The sequence below is a fragment of the Diceros bicornis genome, chromosome 34 (genome assembly GCF_020826845.1).
Source record: "Diceros bicornis minor isolate mBicDic1 chromosome 34, mDicBic1.mat.cur, whole genome shotgun sequence".
Classification (NCBI taxonomy): domain Eukaryota; kingdom Metazoa; phylum Chordata; class Mammalia; order Perissodactyla; family Rhinocerotidae; genus Diceros; species Diceros bicornis.
In genome coordinates, this window is record NC_080773.1 from 10,783,278 (window position 1) to 10,798,068 (window position 14,791).

A 14,791-nucleotide genomic window follows, 5' to 3' on the forward strand; every position below is an offset into this window, starting at 1 on the left:
ATGAAGAAGCCCTTAGTTAAAGACATTCAGGCGTGAGGCTATTTGGGTCCAGTTTTAGGAGACGTCAGCAGAAAATGAAAAGTAAAGAGGAAGATTTAAAGTCATTTCTCAAAGAAAAAACCAACAACAAAACCAGCACATACGGAGAGTACAATTAGAGAAGGTGGCAAAGACAGAAGATTCAAAATGAGCACATGGGAGCAAAGCTCTGGAAGAAGCAAGGAGAGGTATGTGCATGGGGGCACTTGTGTGTGTGTGGATGGAGGGGAGGTAGCAAATAGGAATGAGGACGACTTCAGTTTTTGCCATACAAAAACCAAGGGTAAGTGGACACAACCGTGGAGCTGATCCATAGACTGGTAAAACGGGGGGCTAGGTGGCACAAGGAGGACAAAAGGATGCAAGCTGCCAAAGGGGCCAGTTGTGAGCATCATGTGGCCTCAGAATACATGACGTCTTCGAGAAAGCTGCACCACTGACAAAAGGACCAAGTTTGGAAAACAGAAAATGCAGCAGCCTCTCAGAAGGAAAAGGCCAGGCTGCAGCCAGGGAAATAGAGGACACAGAGCGCTTAGAAAGGAGGGCTGACTAGACACCTTTTTTTTTTTTTTTTGCAGTTATTATATAAAATTCTTGAAAGAGGGAAAAGAAAAGCGGCTGATAGCCAGGTTACAATGGTTTCACAAAGGTTTATGAGCACAGTTTAATGAAGCAAAATACAGCCCAGAGGGCACCAGAGTGTGATGGTTAAGAGTATTGGTTCTGGAGCCTGACTACCTGGGTTCAAATCCCCATTTGGTCCCTTACTCTGCTATATGTTCTTAGATAAGTTTCTGTGACTGTTTCCTCTTTTGTAAATGGGCTGATAAAGGCTGGATACCTCACAGGTGTTGTAAGGGTTGAATGAGTGGATATATGTAAAGGGCTCAGAACTACCTGGCACATACCGAGCCCACCCTGAGTGTTGGCCAATAATTCTAATGCTGTTGCTGCTACTACTACACCTAGTGAAAGCCGGATGGTAGCAATTTCAAAGACATCATTTTGGGGAGAAGCATGAAAATGACTTGAATGTTTTGGGGGTTTATATAACATTTAATTCAATTATGTGATTACAACACCATGTATAAGCGGCATAAAGAGATCTGGGAACAGATGGCACTGACTCTTCTTGTTAAGCCCATGACTGTTGTGGAGAAGCAGAAGTTCAGAGGCATCCTTAACAGTGGGCTACCAATACTCAGAGTACCATGGGTATCGTTGGGATATTTTACAGAGCTGATGGGAGAGTTATTCTGAATATTAAATTGAAGTGGTTATGACCAGCCAAGCTCCACCATCTCCTTCACCTGGTCACCTCCTGGAATTCACTGCTTCCTCCTCTGTGACTCAAGGAAATTAAAGGACTAGGAGATAACTTAAGGGATTAAGGAAAGGATGGGAAGTGAGATGGTGGGTATGGCAGACAGGTCTGAGGCATTCTACCTGGAAACTGTAGAGAATAGGAAGGGACCAGCGGGAATGATAGAATCATAGAAGCCTATTTGTAAGAATGCCTGAAGGCGAAAGAGAAGGTGACTGATAACCTCAAGAGAGAGACCAAGGATTCTGGAGAGAGGGAATGGAGCAAGCGCACAGGGAGAGGTGAGATTTACAGCAGAGGAAGGAGGAACACTGGATAAGTGAGGTGGGATGCATGGAGGCTGAAGGGTCAAGAAGGCTGAAGCTCCTAGAGAAATGTCTCTAGCTGCATGCAAAGCTCTCAGGCTTTTAAGAGCTGGATCCTAAACAAAATTCCAAAGGTGCCAGACTCCCACAGTCCCTCTTTTGCTGGATTTGTCACACTTACCCCGACAGTGGCAGCCTGAGCATGCCGCCTCACAAATCCACGGTGCTTCTTCCTGCTCCAGCCTCAGGATCACATATGGTTTGGTGCCTTCATAACCTGTTCCAGGGAAATGATCCAGGCCTTGGGCTGAGCTCCTTGGTCTTCAGGGCCACTCAGGCAGCATTAAAGGCTGCACAACAGACATCATACTTGGGAGGAGACTGTACACGCACCTTGTCCAGAACCCAAAGGAATTAGTAATCCAGGCCCACTGACAGTCAAACCAAACTCATCGAGGCAGCACAGTGTAAGGGCCAGGAATGCAGAATGTGCAGCCAGACTGCAGGCGTTCAAATCCTACTGTGGCTCCACCATGTACTAGGTGGGTGACACTGGGCAAGTTACTTCACCTCTCTGCCTCAGTTTCCAAATGTGTAAAATAGTGGTACTATTAGTACCCACTTCACAAGGCTCTTATGAGGATTAAATGAGGTAATATTTTTAAAGTGGCTAAAACAGTGTCTGGCACATAGAAATTGTTTGGTACTTCAGAGGCTCTAGGTACTTCAGTTATTTTAGCAACTGAAAGAGGAAAGGTGGTCATTCAAGCATAATCTAGCTTGTGCGGCAGAGCTGTTCTTACCCACTGAGACGAGGTTGCTGTAGGTCTCCAGCATCACGTCCCGGTACAGGGCCCTCTGAGCAGGATTCAGCCTGTGCCACTCCTCTTGAGTGAAGCCCACTACCACATCCTTGAATGACACAGGTCTCTGCTGAATATGAAATGACATTGAGTCATGGGGGAAAAATGTAGGCGGGGTAGATGGTACTGGTTTTTTATAATGTTCATAGGTCAGAGCTTATCATGTTCATTTATCTATCTAGGATGCCTTTTCTATTCCTGGCTTTGGGATATAGATGGTGGGGAAAATGACAATCGCATTGGAAGCCATTGCCATTTATACCTTGAATCAACATATATTGACTGAAGGACTACCGTGTGACCCAGTGCTGGTTGCTGGGGATACAGTCCTGGATGGTTCCTGACCTCAAGGAGCTCACAGCCTGGCAGAGAGCAACAAGTAAAGCCATCAGGGCGACAGCTGAAGAGCTGTGATGGCAGGACATCTAGGTGATGGAATGCAGAGAAGTGAATGGTCCATTAAATGTTTCAGGGTCTAGTTAGGCTTCAGAGCTAAGGGATATGTGGGGCTGAGTCTTCTCTGCAGGAAGATGGAGAACTGCATTCTTTGCAGAGGAAGCAGCATGAACGAAGGCATGGTGGCAAAACAGTGATTCTAAGGGTGGGAAGTCACTCAGTAACAGGAGAAAGCATACAGAGACCTGCGAGTGATGCGATGATGGACTTGAAGACAATGGGAAATCTATCAAGGGAGGGGTGTGTGTAGAAAGCACATTCTAGAAGGCATGTGCTGAGTTTCTTGCATTCTATGTCAAGTGGTACTGTGGTAACTCTAAGCTGTGAAAAGTTAAGGATGTACATCATATTCCTAGAGTAACCACTGAAATCATAGTGCAAAGAGGTGGACTGAAGTAAATAAACAAAATTCTAAAAAATATCCAATTAATCCACACAAACACACACACGAGAGAAAAGAAGAAACAGAGGGACAAAAGCAGATGGGACAAATAGAAAACTAAATACTAAAAAGATAGATATAAATCCAACCATAGTAATACTTATACATATACACTAAACTATATTAAATTATAATGTAATTTAATATATGACTAACCACTCCAAAAAGGCAGAGATTGTCAGACTGGATAAAAAAGCAATACTGCCTACGAGAGATTCAAAACTTACGGAGAGTTAGAAAGTGAATGGATGGAAAGAGAAGGGTGACCTGGAGAGCAGTGGAAGGAGACAGACTCTGTAATCACCCAGGTGGAAGATGATGTCACGGGCTGGACAGTAATGGTGGGGTAGAGAAGGACCATTGTAGAGAAGAGCAGAACCTGCACCCTAACTGCTTGGGGAGGGTGAGGATGGGTAAGGATAACACCCAGGTGTCTCAAAGGGTGATGGTGGTAAATCAGAGATGAGAAAAACAGCAGAAGCAGAGAGGATGTGGCGTGTTGGACATGTCTGGGGAACACACGGGTGGAGACACTTGGCAGGCAGCGGGATGGACATGAGTCTTGTGTCAGGAGCAGGATAAGGAATGGAGCTAAAGCCAGGTGATCCATCGGCACAGAAGTGGTGGCTGAAGCCGTCAAACTGTGGGATCTCTCTGCAAGGAGACAGGATGAGCAAAGTGCCCAGGAGCCCCAAGGGACACAATATTTAAGACGCCAGTGGCAGAAGAGTTCAGCTGGAGAGCCAGAGGAGGAATAGAATAGTCTGGAAAGGAGGTCTCACAGCCTGGTAACCCTCAGATTACACTGGCCGGGCATTCCTCCGGTTTAGGGCACAGAGAACAAATTCTCCAAAGAGCCCACTGCCCTGGGACCAGACAGCTGCTGAGGGAGACCCACGGGTACTAACCTAGTAAGGCACCTGTGATATTGTCACATATTAATAAATAAATATATATATATGGTCTTCCTCCCTGGATCCTGGCACAGAGCTTCTTAAACCCTTGTAACTTCCTGAGTGATAGGGGTAACAGGAGTGTCTTTTGTTATTCATAACAAGCCTCTGTCACCCATATCTGAGTTTATGCTAATGATGTGACTCTTGGAGGATGGCGGCTGGTTGCCAGAGGAACCAACTATGTGATTAGAGGGTTGGAACCTTCACCCCCCCCACCCCTTCCCCCACCTCTGGGGCAGGGAGAGGGACTGGAGATTGAGCTAATCACCAACAGCCAATGATTTAATCACTCATGCCTACATAATGGAACCTCCATAAAAAGCCTGGAGAGCTTCCAGGTTGGTGAACATATCCAGGAGATTGTGCATGCCAAAATCCATGGGGACAGAAGCTCCTGGGCTCAGGACCCTTCTGTACCTCGCCCTATGTACCTCTTTATCTGACTGTTCATTTGTATCCTTCATAATATCCTTTATAATAAACCTGTAATAGTAAATAAAGTGTTTCCCTGAGTTCTATGAGTCATTATAGCAAATTATCCAAACTGAGGAGGGGGTCACGGGAACCCCTGATTTATAGCTAGTTGGTCAGTTCAGGTGACAACCTAGAATTTGTGATTGCATCTGAAGTGAGGGCAGTCTTGTGAGACTGAGCCCCTAACCTGTAGGGAGTGGGCTAACTCTGGAATTGAATTAAATTGTAGGACATCCAGTTGGTGTCCGCGGAGAGCGGCAGAATTGTTTGGTGTGGGGAACAAAACACTACTGCTGTGAATAGAGGAAAGTTTTTTCTTCAGTACCTATGATATATCTTCAAGTGACTGTATAGTAAAGAATTTAACCTTGCCCAAAGAGAGGTCTGGTCTTTGCCCTCAATTCCTGGGAGTTAATCTCTAAGCCCCTGGAATGTCCTGCTTGATAAGAGTGTCTTTGTTTACCTGGGGGCCTAGGGCCACACCAGATAGTCTAACAATGTGATTTCTGGTGGGACCTTTGGATCACAGGCATCAACTCGACCTCCAGAGGGGCTGGAGACTGAGGGCAGCAGTCAATCATGTCTATGTGAGCAACCCCCAAAGAAAATTCTGGACACCAAGGCTTAGGCGAGCTTCCTTCCTCAGGCCACTGTGGCAATACTGTGTGTATTGTCACAGATCGTTGCTAGGAGAATTTAGCCTTGCCCACAACTCCACAGGGGAGAGGACAACAGGAAGTTCTGTGTGTGAAACTCTCCTGAACTCGGCCACAAGTGTCACTTTTCTGGGCTGACTTTAATGTGTATCCTTTTGCTGTGATAAACCATAACTGTGAGTATAACATTCTGTGTGTCCTTCTAGTGAATTATCAAACCTGAGGGTGGTCCTGGGAACCTCTAAACTTGCAACTGGTGTCAGAAGTAAGGGTGGTCTTGTGGACTGCTCTCTAACTTCCCCATGACTGACAGACACAAGAGGCAATGCAGCAGGTGGGTGAAAAGCATGGACACTGGGGCTGGACTGCTTGAGTTCAAATACAGGCTCAGCCACTAAATGAGTGACCCTGGGAAAGCTACTTAACCTCTCTGTGCCTCAGGTTCCTCATCTATTAAATGGAGATAATAATAGTCTTGGTTATTATGTTATTATGAAGTTTAAATGAGTTAATATGTGTAAAGCCTTTAAACTGTGCCTGGCATAATAGCACTATATAAAGGTGCCTATTTTATTTAAGTAGAAAAACATTGTAAATCAATATTTTAAAACCTGAAAGAAAGGGAAAACAATTCTAAAAGACAAAGAAAAGGCGTTGGGGGGGGAGACCCAGGGCCTCTGCCCTGGGCATTAGTGGGGTGGCTAGCTCCAGCGCACTGCACGGTGCTGGGGCACTGGCCCACCACCTCTGGGAGTGTCCTGAGGAAAGAAGCATTGACAGGGCCCCACAGAGGCTGAAGGGGCTGAGAGCAGCCCAGACCTGCACTCCACTCTCAGGAGGCTGTAGGTCTCCTTGAAGGATGCTGGGTCTCACAGTGGCACTTGAGCAGTGGCCCAGGCAGAGCGACCTGAAGTGAAGGCAGGACCAAAACCAGGGTGGAAGCCAATGGATGCTGGCACATGAGACCCTAAGACCCACACAAAGGCCATGGCACAGAGCAGGTGCCAACCAGATACCCTCTCTAATGCCAGAACAACACACCGTGGTAGTGAGAGAGCAGCCATCAGGCTTTATTGCAGAGCGCAGGGCCTTGGCTCAGTGACAGGCTCTGGGTCAACAGTTCCCAAACTGAGCTAACTGGATGGAATGGGATGGGATGGGATGGGATGGAACAGAATGGAATGGAATAGAATAGAACAGAATAAAATAGAAAAGATATAATTCTGCACCCAAAAGGCCAGGCCATTTTCAGCAAACATAGGTATGAAGAGGAGAGAGATGGAAGAACCACTGAGGTTGTAAAAATAGCATGACTTGGTGACTGAGTGTGAGAGGGGGAAGGTGGGGAGAAGTCAAGGATAAATCTTGGGGTCCTGGCTTGCCTGGTGGGATGGTACCATCTTCTGAGATAGGAAACTGGGACGAGGTGACTAAGTCAAGAGTTCAACTTTGTACACATTAAGTTTGAAGTGCCATGGGGCAGCCAGGTGCAGATGTTGATCACGTCATGGGCAAAGGGGCCTGAAGCTCTTGGAAGAGGCCCGGGCTTAGGTACAGATGAGGGAGTCACCTGCAGACTCACCCCAACTGCCCAAGAGGATGAAACCACCTCCAGAGGCCCCAGAGAAGGCTCAAACCCACAGGAACACAAATGTCTAAGAGATAAGCAGATGGAAAGAAACCACAGATGTTGAGAAGTTGTCATGAGACACAGAGTAGGGGAGCACTGAAGGACAGACCTCAGTGATTATAATCAACAAACACTTAATACGGACAACCAGTCTATTCCAAGCACTTCACATATATTAACTCATTTAGTTGTCACATCTACTCTCTGAGGTAGGTGCCATTATCCCCATATCACAAAGGGGAAACTGGGGCACAGAGAGATTCAAGGCCTTGCCCAAAGTCATACAGATGGTAAGGACTGGGATTCAAACTCAGCAGCTGCTTCCAGGGTCGGTGTTCTTTTTAAAAAAATTTTTTTTTGCTGAGGAATAGCCCTGAGCTAACATCGGTGCCAATCTTCCTCCACTTTATATGTGGGTCGCCGCCACAGCATGGCTGACGAGTGCTGTAGCTCTGTGCCAGGGATCTGAAGCCGTGAACCCGGGCCGCCAAAGCAGAGGGTGCCAAAGCCAACCACTACACCACAGGGCCAGCCCCCCAGGGCCTGAGCTCTTAACCAGTACATGGAGCTGCCTTCCACAAAGAAGGGGGCAAAAGGCAGGGTCTAATTCAGCAAAACAATCAAAAAGCATCCTCTGATTTCAGCCTCAGCAAGGTTGCCTGGGACTTTGGCCAGAAAAGTTTTAGTTAAGTGGGAAGAGAGGATGCTGGACTCACGAAGGAATGGGAAACAGGATGTGGAAACATCAGGAGCAGGGAAATCACTGAATTCAGGAGATGAGGGAGGCCAGGAGAGAAAGGGAAGGACTTTGTGGTCTGGAACTGGTGATGGTTTCTAGGATTGGAGCACTGACAGCGGTTGGAGGGACAAGGGAAAAGACCTAGGAAACGGGAGAGGACAGGTCTCTGGAAAGAGATGTCCCTGCTTGAGGAAGGCCTCCGAGGAGGCGGGAATGCAGGAACTCAGGGGCTGAGGGGGAGTCCTGTCAGGTCACAGGGCCCTTCACCTTCAAAAGATGGTGAGGAAGGTAGGGGGAGCTGGGAACAGTTCACACTGAGACTTGCTGGGTAACAAGATGTTCATCTGTTTGCTGCCAAACTAGCAAAGACACTTATGGGGAATAAAAGTAATTTCAATGCTGGGTAGTTTGTCAGTTCCTCAGTCTAGATCCAGGCTGCAGACACCTTGCATCAAATTGAGGACTTCCGCAAACACGGAGGAATCCTCTTGCCCCCCAGAAAAGAAATAATATTTGTATTTTTACTTGCTTCTAACTGAAATTTAGCATTTCCTTCGTTACAAATGTGGGCCACAAAGCAGAGAGAGGTTAACACTTCTGCAACTCTGACACCGAGAGAAAAGACTATCCAATCATTGGGAAGCTAGGGCCAGACAGTTTGGTCACCTGGAGCACTGGAGTTGCTGTGAGGCTAATACTCTCCTCCACATGAAGTGCAGAGGAACCGCTGTAGAAAACATGCTCCTGCATTTGTCAGTTACTATTAAGAACTTTGTCTACTCCATCAGTGCTTCTCACACTTTCATGTGCATCAGGATTGCCCAGAGCTTGTCAAACACAGATTCCCCAGCCCCCACCCGCAGATGCCCAAATTCTGCAGGTCTAGGGTGGGGCCTGCCATTCTGCGTGTCTAACAAGCTCCCGGGAGATGCCCACGTCCTGGGACCACATTGTCAGCAGCAGCGCTGCTCTACTTCAGCCATAGGCCCCTCAGGGAAATGTCTTTAGAAAGAAGTGCCTTGAAAAGCTAGTTTTCTCTTGGAGATAACAATGTGCTTCTTCCTTATGGAATGCAAATCATGGACTAGCTGTGTTTGCCTTTGTGCTGGGTTACTAGGAAGACCACAGTTAACGACTCTCGTTGGACTCGCTACTTTGTACATCTGTGTTCCAACAAAGAATGTTCCTTGCATCCTTGCTTGTAATATCAAAATTGGAAACTACCTGAATGTCCATAGAATGGGTGGCTGGTTAAATCAATCATATTCCATGTGTATGATGGAACAATACATATCTAGTTAAAAAAAATGGTGTGGTTCTAAGTACTAATATGGAAAAATCTCTAGGATATTTTAACTGGAGAAAAGAAAAGGGTAGAGCAAGTATGTATGTTAAGTGTCCTGCCATTGTATCTATGTCTAGAGAGGAGGCTGTGGTATTCCACAAAAATTCCCCTGCAGCACCAAGGTGCTTCTCCCAGCTGCCAGAATGTTGGCTGCTGCAGGCTTGACACCTTTTGAGAATTGCCCTGGGCCAAAGGCCTCCTTGCCTCCATTCAGGACAACACGCAGGGCCATTCCAGCTCCAGAGCATCTTATAAGTTCAGCTGGTGCCTCTGTTCAACAACTCCCTCTGCCCAGTCCTGCTTCCTTCACTGCATTACAGGTGTTCCAAGTCTTCCTAGTAAACCTGCTGTGTGCAAATCTCCATCTCTGAGTCTGTTTTCCTGAGAACTCAGGCTATGATGAAGTATATATGCTTGAAATGCATGTATTTTTTCTAAAAGTTTCCCCAAGAAGGGAAACTAGGCTACTTGACATCACACTTACCTGGTACTCAATCATTTTCTGCTGTTCTTGGACTAAGATCCGAGGCCTGTGAAGATAGAGATTGGGGGGAGGAGGATGGAGAAAGAGAGAACAGAGCTGTGAGGGACCAGGCCTGTCTTTGAACTTGCAAATTCCCTATGTAAATCTTGTTCAAAACCCATGCTTTAAATCACTGTGGCAGAAGAAAAAAATAGTGCCATTCAGCTCAGGATGTGGATACATAAAACAGACCTCCCAGGAAGTAAAAGCTGCTACCAAGTATGAACTGTAAGTTATTAAAAAATAAAATCCTTAAAACGTAAATCACTGGCCCCAAGTATATACTGGAGAAGGGCTTCTATAACTGTGTTGAAAATATTACAAAAAACTCAAAGCAAAGTAAAATAACTGTATAATTTTAGTAAAACTAATGGTTACTTAAACTAGAGTACCAATAATTACTGAAAGGCTAAACCTTATTATTCATCCAGCAGATTATTAAGTGTTGCCATTAAAAAATAATTTTCAACAGACAAGAAGAAAGAACTGTTACTTTCAATTAAGATGTTTAATTAAAGAAATAACCGTATGGCTTAAATTATAAAAGAAAAAGGGTAAATCATAGTTTAAGAGTGTACACAAATATTTTATGATGTACTTGAACATTTAATGTTAGAACTGTATTGAAATTATCAATGGAATAACTCGATTTTTTATTTTTTTTTAATTTTTTATTTATTTATTTTTCCCCCAAAGCCCCAGTAGGTAGTTGTATGTCATAGCTGCACATCCTTCTAGTTGCTGTATGTGGGACGCAGCCTCAGCATGGCCAGAGAAGCAGTGTGTTGGTGCGCAACAGGGATCCGAACCCTGGCCGCCAGCAGCGGAGAGCGCGCACTTAACCGCTAAGCCACCGGGCCGGCCCTAACTTGATTTTTCACATCATATCTTTTGGGTGGTGAACATGATGTAGTCCACACAGAAATCAAAATATAATGATGTACACCTGTAACTTATATAATGTTATAAACCAATGTTACTTCAATTAAAAAAATAAACAAAACAGGAAAAAAAAAATTATGTCTTTTGTGGCTGTTCTCACTGACATAACCTGGGCTGGTGTCATCCTCACTGGAAAAGCCTGCTAGTACCCAGATTCTGATCTCTACCACTAATTTTTACTAAAAAGAACTAGAGCTCCTTGAAAAATGGCTGACTCCACATTAGCAGCAAAGAATGTAAGATGCACCTTTGTAATCTTGAGTGTCAGAAAGCAAGGACCCGGGCCGGCCTGGTGGTGCAAGTGGTTAAGTGCGTGCGCTCCGCTGCAGCGGCCAGGGGTTCGCTGGTTCAGATCCTGGGCGCGCACGGACGAACTGCTTGTCAAGCCATGCTGTGGCGGCATCCCATATAAAGTAGAGGAAGATGGGCATGGATGTTAGCCCCGGGCCAGTCTTTCTCAGCAAAAAAAAAAAAGAGGAGGATTGGCAGATGTTAGCTCAGGACCGATCTTCCTCACAAAAAAAAAAAGAAAGGAAGGACCCTTCTTCAGTGGATGGGTCCTGGCAAGGGGGCACAGGAGCAAGCCTCAAGGGGCTCCAAGTATGCAGGAAAAGTGCTAAGAGAAAACTGGCCATATCTACTGAAGCTAATCACACGACTATGTTATGGCCCAGTAGTTCCTTATGAACACATATGTTCACAAAATTTCAGTCTATAAAAACTATGAATTTGTAGTGATATTCAAAAATCACAATATTAAAATTTTTCTCTCTCTTTTTTTTTTGTGAGGAAGATTAGCCCTGTGCTAACATCTGCCAATCCTCCTCTTTTTTTGCTGAGGAAGACTGGCCCTGGGCCAACATCTGTGCCCATCTTCCTCCACTTTATATGAGACGCCGCCACAGCATGGCCTGCCAAGCGCTGCGTTGGTGCGCTCCTGGGATCCGAACCGGCGAACCCCGGGCCGCCGCAGCAGAGCGCGCGCACTTAACCGCTTGAGCCACCGGGCCAGCCCCTAAAATTTTTTCTCTTAAAGTAAATGGTACTGTAGTTAGATATGACTACTAAAACACGGAGACTCCCTATTTCCAAAACATCCACACATTAGGAAATAAAGAACTAAACTGGTACAAAACATTAATAAAGAATGTCCAAGTTTTTCACTCACAGAAGTGAGAAACTGTATAAATAGGTCTGAATATACTGTGCCAATAATCTACAGCCTGGAATTGAAAATCCAAATCCACGAGCAACAAGAGATCTCAACCACGGCTGATGAGACTGTAATTTGGTTCAACTGTTTTGGAAAACTCTTTGGCCATTTCTACTAAAGCTGAACAGAGAATCCCTTACGACCCAGAAGTTCCACTCCTGGGTATATACCAGAGAAATAAATGCATACTGTTCAATAAAGGCTTGTATAAGAATGTTCATAGCTGCTTTGATCATAATAAGTCAAAACTAGAAACTGCCCAGGAGAACTAGATAAATTGTGGTGCATCCATTCAATGGAATACAACTCAACAATAAAAAGGAATGAACTGCTGATATCCATGCAACAGCATGGATAAATTTCATAGACATTATGTCAAATGAAAGAAGTCAAAAATAGGAGAAAATATACTGTATAACCCCATTTCTAGAAAGTTTTAGAACAGGTAAAACTAATATTTGGTGACACAGTCAGAATGGGGGAAGGGGATGGATATTACTGAGATGAAGCAGGAAGAAGCTTTCTAAGGTAGGGGTCAAGCAAACGTTTATTTAAAGGGCCAGATAGTAAATATTTTAACCTTTATGGGTCATATGGTGTTTGCCACAACTAAATTCTGCTGTTGTAGCACAAGAGCAGCCAGAGACAATAATACGTAAACGAAAGGGTGCTGCTGTGTTCCAATAAAACTTTAACTACAAACACAGATGGCAGGCCAGATTTGGCCCATGGGCTGTAGTTTGCCAACTCCAGATCTAAGGTGATGTAAATGTTGATCCGAGTAGTGGTTACCGGAGTGTATACATATCTAAAAATTCATCAAGTTGTATATTTATGATTTGTACATTTTGCTCCTTGTATTTTTTTGTGTGTGTGAGGAAGATCAGCCCTGAGCTAAAATCCATGCCAATCCTCCTCTTTTTGCTGAGGAAGACTGGCCCTGGGCTAACATCTGTGCCCATCTTCCTCCACTTTATATGGGACACCACCACAGCACCGCCTGACAAGTGGTGCATCCGTGCACGCCTGGGATTCGAACCCTGGGCCGCCAGCAGCGGAGTGCAGGCACTTAACCGCTACACCATGGGGCCAGCCCCGCTTTATGTATTTTATACCTCAGTAAAAGAGAAAAGGAAAAGAAAGGCAAAAGGCAAGCCACAACAAGACAAGCTCTGCATCCACCAGAACAGACTCACATCTTTGAGGGCAGGAAGACCATCTCACCACTAGGGGGCAACAAGTGTTTGTCTGCCGACAGGCATTCTCCAGCCGTAGCCCTGAGGGCTGACAACTCAAACTTCGTCAACCCCACAACTGATGCCCACCAGATCCAGGCTTTGCCCACTAAGAAAGAGTATAGGATGAAAACCTTTAAAACAGAGCAACTAATACCTGTACTTTGCAAAAAGAGGAGACTGTAATTTTCCTATGGGACAGAGAACAGCTTTTCCTGAGTCTAGTGCACTCACACCGTTTGATATCCTGGTACCTTTTCCTGTAAAAACAGGTCTAGCAAATTACTCTCCTGAGGTTTCCTTACAGAATTATGAATAATCCCTCCAACATGAATCAGTGACTGCCCTAGTCCTACAGTTGGTCAATTCTGAGATTGAAGAAAATCAATTAGAAGAGACTGAAAAAAATTGGCCACAGCTGGAATAACAGACTTTTTAATCATATAATTTTACGTGTCAAGTAAGCATGAGAATTTAAAAATGACTTAGTCCAACTATCACATAAGTATAAAAGGTTTTCAGCGTCCCTAAATATTAAGCTTGCTCTCACTCAGCACTGAAAGTGAAATCCCTGTAATATCATCTTCCAGCTGAGATGACACCCATCCTAACTGGACAACTAGAGGTAAACTTTCTTAGTAAAACAGACTAGACACACCAAAGGTTAATAACATGGAGGGTTCACTAGGCCAAATTACCTCAATATGAACATTGAGGCCCAAGGTCACCCAAGGTCCTGACCTACTAAATTACTTAAAAGCTAGGAAGGGGGCCAGCCCAGTGGCGTAGAGGATAGGTGCATGCGTTCCACTCCGGTGGTCCGGAGTTCACAGGTTGAGATCCTGGGCACAGACAGATGCACCACTTGTCAAGCCATGCTGTGGCAGCGTCCCAGATAAAGTAGAGGAAGACGGGCATGGATGTTAGCTCAGGGCTAATCTTCCTCACCAAAAAAAAAAAAAAAAAAAAATGCTAGGAAGAATTATAGACAATATTTTAGTTGGTAAAAACTGTTCTTTGCTTTACTTATATATTGCAATAGTGTTGATGAAGAGCTGTTCAAGTTATTACTAAGAAAAAATAAAGAGATTCTCTGAAAGGAAGAAATTATAGAAGAAGCTCTTCTGAACCTCTGAAAAAATGTGAATAAAATTGTGTTTCTCCTTTTAAGGAAAGTGAATAGCTCCCAATTAGTTTAGTGATTAGCAGAAGACACCAGTTTTAAGAGAAAAAAATTGTTTCAAAATGAATACGTTTTCCTAGCTTTGTTTTACAGAAGTCTTTTCTCACTAATCTACTGACAAATCATCTTGTGAAAAGGGGAATAATTTTAAAGTGCTGGAAGTATTCTCCGTCCTATTCTGGGTGGTGGGTACATGAGGGTGCACGTGGAAAAATTCATAACCCCAAAATGCGAAGTGAGTTAATGTTTTACTTTTCTCTTAGTGGACAGTAAATATCCATGATCTCTTAATTGTATCAAAATGCTTTGAAATATTGTACAGGTCATAAAGCATGGTTAGTGTGAAAGTGGCATTTAACTATCATATTAGTAATGGAAGAGACTGAGCAGTGAGCTTATTATGCCTAAAAATCTTTTTCTTTACTGAGGTATAATTTACATTTAATAAATGAATCCTTTTTTTTTT

At 44.5% G+C, this 14,791-nt stretch overlaps 1 protein-coding gene across 6 annotated transcripts in view; it reads right to left on the reverse strand.

The window, feature by feature from the left end:
• ZNF793 (zinc finger protein 793) overlaps window positions 1-14,791 on the reverse strand; it is a 34,955-nt gene that overhangs the window by 6,888 nt on the left and 13,276 nt on the right. For 3 of the 6 annotated variants that reach the window (XM_058529141.1, XM_058529144.1, XM_058529142.1), the window contains 3 exons: window positions 9,714-9,759; window positions 2,472-2,601; window positions 1,850-1,945 (listed from right to left, as the gene is read on the reverse strand). In XM_058529141.1, coding sequence (XP_058385124.1) covers window positions 1,850-1,945; window positions 2,472-2,601; window positions 9,714-9,759 — 272 coding nt within the window. The remainder of the gene's footprint in view (window positions 1-1,849; window positions 1,946-2,471; window positions 2,602-9,713; window positions 9,760-14,791) is intronic. The other 3 variants (XM_058529143.1, XM_058529140.1, XM_058529145.1) reach the window with 2 other exon arrangements.